Source organism: Grampus griseus, assembly GCF_964374135.1.
Source record: "Grampus griseus genome assembly, chromosome: 20".
NCBI lineage: Eukaryota > Metazoa > Chordata > Mammalia > Artiodactyla > Delphinidae > Grampus > Grampus griseus.
Genome location: NC_139014.1, coordinates 1,657,272 through 1,670,020, shown reverse-complemented (window position 1 = coordinate 1,670,020; position 12,749 = coordinate 1,657,272). Strand labels below are relative to the sequence as shown.

Here is a 12,749-nt window from a genome sequence, read left to right as displayed (position 1 = left end):
TGAAATTTGAACAGTTGTTGCTGCTACCTGTGCCTGCATAAATCTGTCGTCTGGAAGAGGGGGCAGAGGCCAAGATGCAGGGGGGAAAAGCCCAAGCTAACATAGGGGGCAAGAAGAGGGGGACAGCTCAGGGAAAGCTGGAGCAGGAGGGGCAGAAGGGGCTGGAAGGAGCATGTGGGGTGGGGGGGGCTGGAAGAAGAGAGAGCGTCAGGTGCATGCCCAGCGGGGTCAACGCCAAGGCCATCACCACCTAAGGCACGAGGATCACCCAGGTGGCACAGATCCGGCCAGGTGAGCAGGCGTAGCAGCGGAGGCCTTTCACCCCTCCGCGTGGCCTGCTATGGGCAGCGGACAGGTGAAGGAGGGCGCTCACCGGGAGTCGGGGGTCAACCGCAGAGCCCAAGACTCTAGAACCATCTTCTGGGGAGTCTTCCGGGGCCTCTAGTTATTAGGACGGTTTTCTGGAGCTTGTGTCTCTCGCGCAGTTATCAGGGAGAGGCAGGCTGCACCTCCCTGTGCACAAGGACGTGCAGAAGTCGGCTCTTGTGGGGGAAAAGGCAGGGCCACCTGGCCAGGACAGGGACCGTCCTGAGAGGGTTTGGGAAGGAGGCGTGGGTGCTGCCGGAGGCTACGTGCAATGGAGAGTATGGAAGCTCGAGGTAGAGATTTGCTGGTGAAGAAAAGAGGTGATGCTTATGTAGGAGCCCTTGATCGGAGGGTACTGGGCGGATGCCAGATGAGCCCCGCCCCCCAAAAGCGGGAGGCCTTCTTCCTAATGGTTTAGATTTTAGAACGATATTAACATTACCTGGGAAGCTTAAAAAAAAACAAAAACAGGGACTTTCCTGGTGGTCCAGTGGTAAAGACTCCACGCTTCCAGTGCTGGGGACGCGGGTTCAAACCTTGGTCTGGGAACTAAGATCCCACATTGCCGTGCAGTGCGGCCAAACAAACAAAACATAGCAGACAGAAACCCAGTACCCAGCCCTTATCTCCAAAGCCTCTGGTTAATTGGCTGGCTTACCTCCTGAGCCCCAGTAGCCCACTGATTTCAGTGAGCAGCGAGGGTTCACAAGACCGGCTCGGAGCGTCCGCTCCCAGGGTTGGCCATGGGCCGGCCGCATCAACGTCCTCCAGGCGCTCGTGGGAGATGCAAGCTCTGGGGCCGCACCCGAGCCTGAGTCAGGAAGTTGGGGGGTGGCGCCCAGCAGTTCGTGTTTTAATGAGTCTCCCAGGGGGTTCTGCTGTCCGCTGAACTTGGCACACCCGTTTGATGCCGGGCCCTGCTTCTTACTGTGTGGGCCCGGGCAAGGGTTTACCCTCTCTGAGCCTCCGTCGTCTTGGAAGTGCTATCCAGCTGGCCGTGTTCCCTTAGGGACCCAGCGATGGGTGTGTGTGTAAAGCACAGTGCGTCACAGATGGTGACTCCGTAAGTGGTAGCTGTTATTCCGGGATCCTTATTGTTTCCACGCTGACGTTAGGGAAGCGTGAGCTCGCCTGACCGACTCGAGATCCCACAGACATCACTTGTACCCAGTCATGGTCTCAGCTGTTGCACCAGTGGGCAACGTGGTGTCTGGGACTTGGGAACCTCTGTTTCCCAGGGGCTGTGTTGGGTTACGGAGAATTCCATAAGGAATAGGAGAAAAGCCAACAGTTTTCTGGATTTTCTAGACCGTGAGACCCACACTAGCTGGGCTCGCTAGCTAGTGTTAGCTGGGCTCGCGTGTCCTTCCTGAGATCGAAGCGTGTTCAGAATGAGCGGCGGTGGAGTGGGCCTGGCGTCGTAGGGGAGGCTCTGGGAGAGGGTGCACGGCCGGCAGGGCCTGTGGGGTGTCTGCCTGGAGGCACGGGGCCTGAAGCAGGGCAGGAAGGGTCACCAGATGTTCCCGTGGGAAAGGGGTGTGGAGGGGGTGGCCGTGGCCGCAGCACCCATCACCGGGGCCGTTCTGGGATTCTCTCTGGTCAGGTGTGGCAGGCTGGCCCCCTGGCCTCCACAGGCCTTCGAGGAGGCGTGCATGTCCCTCTGCCCTGAAGGGTTAGCGTGAGGCTCTCTGCTGGGGGCCTCCTTCCCCCCGCTGGGGAGGCCAAATCCTGAGACGAGGCCCAGGGGATGTGTCCGAGGCTGCATTTTCCAAGCAAGGGGTTACTCGGCTTGTTTGTGCGGGTACGGAGGAGGGGAGGGTTGGGTCGCGCCCTGGGCGGGGGGACTCGCGGAGGTTAGCAGGGGCTGAAGCCCCCTCGCCGCACGCAGGCCCCCTGGGTGCGGCCTGAGTATCCGGAGCATTTACAAACTGTGGTCCTTGCAGGGTGGAATTCCCAACCAGGATGCGGGTGGAACGATGGGCTTTCAACTTCAGCGAGCTGATCCGAGACCCCAAGGGTCGACAGAGCTTCCAGTACTTTCTCAAGAAAGAATTCAGTGGTGGGTCTCTGAGTTTTTTAAATAAAACATTTGCTTTTAGAAATACTCCTGAATGTCCAGCCTGGGGCTCCGAGGTTGCTCGGCAGGTGTTTGCATAGCTCTGCTTGGGCCGACTCCATCCTGGACCCAGTCTCTCCACTGGCTCCCGGGGGCCCCGCAGTCGGGGGAATCGCTTTGCTCACAGAATCCACGTGGACACGACTCAGGTTTCCAAGGCTCCACCCCCTCTGGCTGCCCTCACTGGCTCGCCCTGATCCCTGGGTCTCCCACCCCCGAGCTCCCGGGTCTGCTGCGCCACGTCCCTGGTTCTCTTCAGCTCAGGGCTCCTCTGCCGTGGCCGCCCGTGCAGTTCACCTGGATCCCATCCCCAGAGGTTCCTTTTTAATTGGTTTGGGGCGGAATCTCTGAAGTCTTGAAAACCCCCCAGGTGATTCTGACATGCGGCCATGATCGAGAGCCACTGTCTCAGCTCCTGGTCTACTTCCTTGGAGGATTTGAATGGAATGGATGGGGCCACATTTTATACCCCAGCCGTCCGGAGGCCCCTGCAGCCTCGTGAATACACTGCAGTGGGAGACACCTGGGAAGAGCAAAGGCCAGACGGGACCAGCTTCCCTATAGGCGGAGCATTCCATGGGCTTCACCACCCTCCCTGAAAAGTTTACTTTTATGGGGTTCCTTTATTTCTCTCCAAGTCCCCAGTCGTGGGGAGCATCGCATTTGAGCCTTGACACGGCCTGGCTCCCCAGGACCCACTGGCCTGTGAGAGTGCACCTGAAGGTATCCCACGGGACTTGCCGTGAGCCTGTTCGACTGCCGGATGCACACATCACATGCTAAGATGGATTCTTGAACATCGCTTTTTTCTGATTAAGCCTAACTGCCGCGAGGTGATAAAGCCCAGAACAGTTGGATGGGAAAGGGAGCTGCTTTTAGAACAGGCCGGAAGCAACTGGTGAATAAGTGGATCCGCCGCCATCTAGTGGTCGGCTAACAAACTACACTCTGAGCTTATCCCACCCAGGCGTTACTTAGTGTTGGTAAGAATCCATCCCCAAGATTTCCCTGCGTTATTAAAAGAGCGCTATTGGTGATCTCGGGATTAGATTCCCGAGGCTTCCGGTACGAACAGAACACGTAAATAATCAGTTCATTTAATTAAAATTGAAAAAATTGAGATATGCTTCACATGCTAGAAATTCACAGACCGTATCATTCACATGCCCTTTTAAAGTGTGCCGTTCAGTGCTGTGTCACAGAGTTGCGCAACGATCACCACTATATAATTCTAGAACCTTTTCACCACCTCAAAAAGAAACCCCTGACCCATAGAAGTCACTCCCTATTTCTCTGTCTTCCTCTGCTCCCAACTCCCCAGCACACCCCCAGCCCTAGGCAACCACTAATTTACTTTCTATTTTCATGGACTTGCCTGTTCTGGACATTTCCTATGAATGGAATCATACCATATGTGGCTTTCTGTCCTCTTTCACTTAGCGTAGTATTTTCAAAGTCCGGCCACGTTGGAGCATGTAACGATGCTTCATTCCTTTTCATGACCAAATAATACTCCATTCTGTGAAGATACCACATTTTGTTTATCTACTTCTCAGGTGGTGGACATTTGGGTTGTTTCAACTTTTTGGCTATTATGGGTAGTACTGCTATGAACATTCATGTAGACATTTTTCTGTGCTCATTTAATTTTTTTTTTTTTACCCTGGTAAAATATTCATAACGTAAGACTTACCATTTTATTTTTTTTTATTTTTTTTATTTATTTATTTTTTTTGCGGTACGCGGGTCTCTCACCGCTGCGGCCTCTCCCGCTGCGGAGCACAGGCTCCGGACGCGCAGGCCCAGCGGCCATGGCTCACGGGCCCAGCCGCTGCGCGGCATAGTGGGATCTTCCCGGACTGGGGCATGAACCCGTGTCCCCTGCATCGGCAGGCGGACTCTCAACCACTGCGCCACCAGGGAAGCCCAAGACTTACCATTTTAACCATTCTAAGTGTAGAGTTCAGTGACGTTAACATCATTGTGCACCTGTCATCACCACCGGTCTCCGGAACTTTTTTATCTTCCCAAACCGAAACTCTACCCCCATTAAACACTAACTCCCCACTCCTCCACTCCCCGCCAGCTCCTGGGAACCATTCTACTTTCTGTTTCCATGAACTTGACGACTCTGGGAGCCACATATAAATGGAATCAGACTGTAATCGTCCTTCTGTGTCTGGCTTGTTTCACGGTGCACGCTCTCTTCAAGGTTCATCCACATTGTAGCTATGTCAGAACTTCCTTTTTAAGGCTGAATAATACTCATTGTACGTATGCACCACATTTTGTTTATCCATTCATCTGCTGATGAACGTGTGGGTTGTTTCCGCCTTTTGACTAGTGTGAATAATTGCTCATTTAATTTTGCCCTTCAGCAATTAACCGTCTTGCCGTGGGCAAGGTGGTCTACAGGGCACTTGCTGTAAGACCAATGGCTGTCACTTAAGAGCACTGCTGGCCTGTTTACTCATGCTTGTGACCTCGGTCCCAGGAGCACCCTGAATTTCATGCTGAAGAGGAAGGATCTCTATGGAGTTATGGGACAGAGGTCAACTAGCTTAGGATCGTGCAAACTTTTCCAGTCTAAAATACCTGGGAGCCTTCCAGAGAATACTGGGAATGGAGAGGCTGTGATTCACCTCCCCCCTGCCCCACATGCACACACAGGCACACACACACATGCACACACGCGAATACACAGACACGTGTGCACGCACAACGTACACACACACACATGCACACATAAGCTCTTGCTCTCCCACTGGACTGACCCCGTTTATTTTCTCAGGCGAAAACTGGCCACCTGGGATGGTGCACCAAGGCGTTCCCACTACTGGGGGCTGGGAGAATCCCCCTTCCAGTTAGAGAAGGTGGAAGGAAACGGGGTGGGGCAGAAGCTGGCTTTCCCCCTGGGCCCAGAGGCGCAGACTCTCCGGCTCAGGTGACCAGGCCTTCCTGAGAGCCAGCCCGTCAGCATCGCTGCTTCGGCAGCGTCTCCGTGAGGGTCTTTGGCTGGAATACGCCCCGCGAGGAGCCCTAAGAGACGGGCTCTCTGTGCACAAAGGAGGTGGGAGTCACGTGCGTCATCGACCAGGCGCAAAGTCACCAGGACCCTTCACGGAGAAAACCGACAGAGCAGAGACGCATGCGTCCCAGCCTAATCAGATGTCACTTGTCCAAGCAAGGTGTGCGACCTCCTGGATGAAGAGGAACGAGACCGCCTCTGGCGCTTCATCTGAGCTCTGACTCGTGTGCCCCGGGGGAAAGCGCAGGTTCCCGGCAGACACGTGGGCTGCACACACAGGGCACGTGGCCCCCTGGAGCACGTAGGTGTGCTCGCTGGGGTAACAAGCCTCTCGGGGCCCTGGACAGAGGTCTTGTCCCCGCCGTAGTCGCTGCTCCAGGATGGGATGCACCCCAGCTGACCCGTTTCTCTTCTTTCCTCCCTTCCCCTCCCATCTGGACTCCTGTCCGGCTGTCCCCGTGGACCCTCCCCCCTCCCCCGACCCCTCCCCCCCCGCCCCCCCCCCCCCCCCCCCCCCGCACAGGGGAGAATCTGGGATTCTGGGAAGCCTGTGAGGATCTGAAGTACGGAGATCAGTCCAAGGTCAAGGAGAAAGCGGAGGAGATTTACAAGTGAGGATGAGCCAGATTGGTGGGGAGGTCTCCCCCCGGCACCCCAGCTGCCCCCCCCCGCGGTTACGCTTGAGGTCGGAGACTGGATAGAGGCCCCCCACGCCTCGCGTGCCCATCAGTCACCTCACCTCGCGCTGTGGACACCTCACCCCTGCTCCGGGAGGCTGGGGGTCCTGGGAGAAAGCTGGGGGAGGGTCAGCCCACCCACTTTTTGCTCTCTCTCTGCCAGAGGTTGGGAATTCCAAAGTCAAACACAAGTTCACATTCCCGATGCTGGCAGGGCTGTTTTCTTGCTTCTAGGAAATGTTGCTTGATGGCCTGTTCAAATGCTTTAGTGTCTCCTAAAAAGACCACTTTCACCCCGGGGGACCCAACCCACGAGTGTCAATCCCTCGCTCCCAAGCAGCTGTGAACTTTTCATTCACTGACCTGGTCTGGCTACTTTTGCTGACGTCTTCCTCCCCGTCTCAGGCTGTTCCTGGCCCCAGGGGCGAGGCGGTGGATAAACATAGACGGCAAAACCATGGACATCACAGTCAAGGGGCTGAAGCATCCCCACCGCTACGTGCTGGACGCCGCGCAGACCCACATCTACATGCTCATGAAGAAGGTAGGCGCGGCCGTGGTGAGGGTGCGCGGAGGCCTGGAAGCGCTTCCCTCCCCAGGTACCGGGAGGGTTCTTTAGATGTGGGGAAAAGGGAGAGAATGCGTGGTTACTGCTTTGCGGTGTTAGATGCAGGGCTGTCAGCTGTCTCTCCCTCCTGCCCGCTGGGCTGGCCCCTCCTTGTGCTCCTGGGCCCTCTGGCCAGGGAGGGCTGCCTGCAGAGGCTGTGTGCCCTGTTTGTTTTTTTTTTAATCTATTTTTAAAAATTTATTTATTATTTTTGGCTGTGTTGGGTCTTTGTTACTGCGTGCAGGCTTTCTCTAGTTGCTGCGAGCGGGGGCTACTCTTCATTGCGGTGCGCGGGCTTCTCATTGCGGTGGCTTCTCTGTTGCAGAGCACGGGCTCTAGGCACGTGGGCTCAGTAGTTGTGGCTCATGGGCTCAGTAGTTGTGGCACGTGGGCTCAGTAGTTGTGGCTCGTGGGCTCAGTAGTTGTGGCACGTGGGCTCAGTAGTTGTGGCACGTGGGCTCAGTAGTTGTGGCTCGCGGGCTCCAGAGCGCAGGCTCAGTAGTCGTGGCGCACGGATTTAGTTGCTCCGCGGCATGTGGGGTCTTCCCGGACCAGGGCTCGAACCCATGACCCCTGCATTGGCAGGTGGACTCCCAACCACTGTGCCACCAGGGGAGCCCCTGCGTGCCTTCTTAAGGCTTCTCACTCTGCAGTCGTCGCATAGACCGTCATGACATAGTGGCTGCACCAATGTACATTCCCCCCACCGTGTAGGAGGTTTCCCTTTTCTCCACGCCCTCTCCAGCATTTGTTATCTGTAGACTTTTTGAGGATGGCCATTCTGACCGGTGTGAGGTGATACCTCACGGTGGTCCTGATTTGCATTCTCTAATGATTAGCGACAGCTTTTCATGTCCCTGTCGGCCATCTGTGTGTCTTTTTTGGAGAAATGTCTGTTTAGGTCTTCTGTCCACAGTTCTCATGACCTTGACTGCTACTACTTAGTCTTTAGAATGGTACCGTTTCAATAAATTTTTTAAAATTCTCAATTGGTCGTTGAGAACTTCTCCTAGATGTTTCTGTGGGCTTTGTCCCTTGGATGTTACGACTAGAGTTTGCAGTCGGCTTGCGGGGAGCAGGCGTTCAGGAAGCGGCTTCCCTGAACCTGCCGAGGGTCCCAGCAAACAGCCACACAAGAGGAGTCCGAGCCTGGGGCTGTTTTAGGTTGAGCTGGGTTTGGTATCCTCTTGCCTTTCTACTGAAATTCGGGGGAGAAGGGCTTGTGAGTGGGCTTCGAAGTGGAGGTAGCGGGTGGGCAAGGTTGGAAGCAAGGGTCTGCTGTTTCGTGCGTACTTCGCTGGAGAGCCCTCGAGATTCTTTGGGGGCGGCTGTGGACCAGGGTTCTCTAGCGTGAGGGGCGGCAGCACGTCCCACTCCCCGGGGCTCCGAGAACGTGCATTTCTAGCAAGTGGCCAGGTGAAATGGACGCTGCCGGCATGGGGACCACACGTGAGCACCGTGGCTGTAGACACACGTCTGAATGCCTTGCACACAAGGGTACAAATCCTCTTCACTTTGCAATCTCACTGCCGAGGGGAGGCTGGGGAAACGGCCAGTGGATTCGTTTGATGTGACGCTTTCCCTCTCATGATAACTGCTTTTCTCTTGTTCCCGCTAGGACTCTTATGCCCGCTACTTGAAATCCCCAGTCTATAAGGAAATGCTGGCCAGAGCAGTTGAACCTCAGGAAGCGACCAAGAGAAGGCAAGTGGAATGGGCTGAAGCCACTCGTGGCCTGCTGCTTCATGTACGGGGAAAGGAGGGTCTCTTCCAGCCACACGGCTGTTATCAAGATATTTGCTGGATGAAAATATTGGGGACTGGGAAGTATTTCTTACCATGCGCTGAAATCATGCTGGCAAGATGCAGACAGTAATTACTGCCAGTAACTTCTGTTTCCCTAACACTGGTTTCAGAGAGTTTTGATTATGAGCTGGGATAATGACCTTTATTACAGATGGAAGCATCTCATTGGCTTTTTAATTGCTACGCTTCTCCGCCTCCAAACTGATGTGTAGGAATTAACTTAGCTACATCCTGGTAATGTCCTTTGTAATGGCCTAAGACCGTGGAGAGGAGAGCAGATTGCACCCCAGGAAAAATATAGACTCTTAGGGAAAATGTACAGGGAAACGCTAAGTATTCTTGCTGAGCCGGGGGACGGCCTTCTTTATTCATTCTCACCTTCCTCGTTGGAGATATGGAGCACATCCCATCTGGCAGAGCCCTTGGGCAAAGGATGAAATGTTCTGAGGGGCAGTTTGAGCTCCTTTTTTTGGGGAAAAAGAAAACTCAACAGGGACTGAAGATTCAAAAGAGTATCCAAACGGCAGCTTGAACAAAGACGCAGGACTTTGGCGGAGGTTTTCCCAGCGCCAGCGCATGTCCTGTCCGCCCCTCCCCCGGCCCCCCCTTAGTAGATGTTCCCCGCCCCGTTTGCCAGCTCAGCCCACGCTGGGCTCTTTTTCCAGAGTCTCCAGTCAATTCAAAAGAGGGGTGGTTGGACCAGAGCCTTTGTCAAAGGAGCTTAAAAAAAAAACCCAACTTGGTTTCATTCTTGAGGATAATGGCCCTGTTATGAAAAGGAGAGAAAGGAGGTCTTTGTGGTGCTATTCTTCTAGGTTCACGGGGTAAGGAAGGGAGTTCAGTGTCCCTGGGGACTTGAAAGCTTTTCTTTAAGCCACAAGAAAGGGTCATAATAGCTCCAGAAGTTCTGCCAGGAAGTAGTGGGGAAGGGAGGAGAGCTTCGCATGTCTCTCTCCAGATGCTTTTTAAGTTGGCGGGAAGGGAGGAGAGCTTCGCATGTCTCTCTCCAGATGCTTTTTAAGTTGGCACAGACCTGAGAAATCAGCTGAGATCTTTTGTGGGGCATCCGGGTGCTTGGCTGGGACGGCACTAGACCACAGGTGCAGTGCTCGGCTGTGAGGTCGGGTACCGCTGTCCGGTGATGCTGTCACCGCTACCGCGAGTGAGAACACCCCCGTGGGACGTGGGAAGCCCGGCCTGGAACTCTGTGGGGATGGCAGGGCGGGTATGAGTTTGCCCCGTGACTCTCAGGCGTGAGACAGTGCACAAAACTTAATTTTTCCAGAACAAGTTAAATGGAGCTCCAGGCAGGCAGGGCTGGTGGGAGCCCTGACTTACGGGTAGGGGAGCCCTCTTCCTCCCTAGAGTGGATGCTAGAGTTCCAGGGGCTTACGTGGTCCTGAAATTTGGGGAGGTCCTAGGTTTTAAGTCTCCCCTTGCTGCTGAAATGCTCATTTTCCAAGCCTGCTTTCCATCGCCTGCCTCACTCAGAGCTTTGTCGTGGCTCCCGAGGTCGTGGTGGAGAGTTTGGGGTCGGGGATCCACGATTGGCTTTTGTTGAAGGGGCTGACGGCTCGCGCATGCGCACAGTGCTTTGGAGGAAAGGTCCGCCGGGTCTGGTGCAGGCGCACATCGCACGCCTGCTCAGCCCTCTTCAGGACCCGTCCCCTTGCTCTGCCCGTGCAGGCTCGCTCTTCGATGGCCCCACTCTTTCCTTCCTTTTTAGAACTTTGGCTTTTGTGGGTTTTTTTTTTTTTTTTTTGCGGTACGCGGGCCTCTCACTGCTGTGGCCTCTCCCGTTGCGGAGCGCAGGCTCCGGACGCGCAGGCTCAGCGGCCATGGCTCACGGGCCCAACCGCTCCGCGGCACGTGGGACCCTCCCGGACCGGGGCACGAACCCGTGTCCCCCGCATCGGCAGGCGGACTCTCAACCACCGCGCCACCAGGGAAGCCCCAGAATCTTGGCTTTTGAAAACAAGCGTTCCAATTCTCCCTGGGGGCCAGAGCCCCTGGGTTTCCAGTATCCAGACCCTCCTTGTCCGCTTCTTTCTGGAAGGGCCTTTCAGGAAGATAAGATGCCTCGTTGATTTCTAAACCTCATGAACGGTAGTCTGTACTTGGCACCATCTGAGTCTTCCTGGCCGCGTCTAAGCCTAAGATATGATGGCGCTGGTCCTCAGTCTGGTCCCATCCTCCCAGAGGGGAGAAAAGAGCCATGGCTGGATGTGCCTCTGAGGGCCCCCCGTGAGGTTCCCCGCGGGGATAAGGGGCCGATCCGGAGTCCGGCCTCACCTCCCGCCAGGTGTGCCAGTGTCGCTCCGGGGAGCGCGTGGCCCTCCACCAGCCACTGTTCTCTCCTCCCTTTCAGCTCGAGCCTCCGGTTCATGCGGCGTACCCTGCGCTCCAGCCCAAGCCCCGTCATCCTCAGGCAGCTGGAAGAAGAAGCCAAGGCTCGGGAAGCGGCCAACACGGTGGACATCACCCAGGTCATGAGCAAACTGGATCGCAGGAGCCAACTCAGAAAAGAGCTGCCTCCCAAATAAATGCACAGTTACTTATTTATTCCTGGGGGTGGGGGAGAGTCTAGAGGGTTCTGCGCCCCATTCAGGGGGCGGTGGGCCAGTCGGGGTCACCCCCGATTCCTCGGACCCCTGTCTTGGGCTTCCTCCTATCCCTCCAGATCGCCAAGGGGCCGGGCAGGCACGGGGGAGGGGGGGAGAGGAGGGCTGCACCTGACTCCGTTGCTGTGACATCGCCTGTCTTACCCTCCGGAGTCCTTGGGGGTGAGAACCAGAGAGAAAAGCAGCTTCGTGAACCGCCACTGGCGAGAAGGGCGTGGTTAACTACCCCCAGGGCGTCGTTCCGCATGTTTGTTTCCAGTAGCGTCCAGAAGCTCCTCCTCCCGTCTCTCCAATTTAGACTCTGCCTCTAGAGCAGCGGGGACGGGGCGCCCCAACCAGGGGCTGGCTGCAGGGCTCCGCTGTAGATGCCCTTTCCTGGGGCCCCTCTGTCACACCTGCCTGGAGAAACTCTGCTGAGACTTTTCTTTTGAGCTTGTTCTTAGTCCTAAGTTTTGAGGGTTGGTGGGCTCTCTCCTTCGCTTTTGCCTCCCCATCCCCCTTTTACATGATGCCAGGGGAATTAGTAGCTTGTAGGAATGAAGGCCTTAGGCCAGAGGCCTCCAGAGAAGTCCAGGTAAAATGGAGCATCTTTTTGGTTAAAGGACGAAGGGGCCGATGTCTTCATTCATGGGAGGAGGGATGGTTAGAGGTCTGTGACATTTTCAAAATGAGTCAGGGTCAAAGATAGTACTCTGGGATATTACCTAGATGTTGGTGCTTCCCTCCTCCATAGCTTTAGATTAGACCAGCCTGTGGTCAGGGGTGGGGGGTGGGGTGGTCAGGATAGTTCCAGCTCTGACCTTGGAGGCCTAAAGGTAATTCCTGAAGTTGGGTTTGCTCCTGTACACCTGTGTAAGAATGCAAAAGAGATAAAGCAAGCGGATGAGCAGGTACTGACCTTCTACATCAAAAAGACTCACTCAGCAAATTAACTGAGCACCTATTATGTGCCAGGCATTGGTGAATAAAATAGACATGTTCCCTGCCTCATGGAGCTTATAGTCCAGGACTGACAAAAAAATAAGGAAGCCAAGTGTATCAGGTAGCTGCTGCTGTGTAACAAACAAACACACAGCTAGAGTGGTATAGAAGAATAAGTGTTCATGGCTTATGTATATGGGGTCATCTCTGTGGTTCTGTTGATCTTGGTGGGGCTCCTTCGCACGCCTGGTGAGGGTTGATCTGTGGCAGCCTAGGCCGGGATGGGTTGAAGGATTCTGCTCACATGTTTCTTATCCTTCAACAGCCTGGCCTGGGCATGATCCTATGAGGATGGCAAAATTGCAAGGGAGTCGGGGGAAGCACATAAGATTCTTGAGATGAAGGCCTGGAACTGGTGCCTCATCTTAATAACCAAAGCAAGTCACAAATCCAGCCTAGAATCAAGGGCTGGGGAAATCGATTCTACCTCTTCAGTGAGAGAAATTTCAAAGCCTGCTGGCAAAAGACAGGGAGATGTGGAGGGCTGAAGAACTGAGGCCATCCTTGTAATCGGCAACTCAAACAAAAATATGATAAAACCCATAGA

At 55.0% G+C, this 12,749-nt stretch overlaps 1 protein-coding gene across 1 annotated transcript in view; it reads left to right on the top strand.

Moving 5' to 3' along the window:
• The window catches only part of RGS9 (regulator of G protein signaling 9), a gene marked incomplete at both ends in the record, with an annotated part of 54,859 nt that extends 43,716 nt beyond the window's left edge, over positions 1 to 11,143 (top strand). Inside the window, 5 exons of the mRNA XM_082679480.1 lie at positions 2,310 to 2,425; positions 6,034 to 6,121; positions 6,593 to 6,731; positions 8,413 to 8,498; positions 10,969 to 11,143. Coding sequence (XP_082535606.1) covers positions 2,310 to 2,425; positions 6,034 to 6,121; positions 6,593 to 6,731; positions 8,413 to 8,498; positions 10,969 to 11,143 — 604 coding nt within the window. The remainder of the gene's footprint in view (positions 1 to 2,309; positions 2,426 to 6,033; positions 6,122 to 6,592; positions 6,732 to 8,412; positions 8,499 to 10,968) is intronic.
• Between the last annotated feature and the right edge of the window lie 1,606 nt (positions 11,144 to 12,749).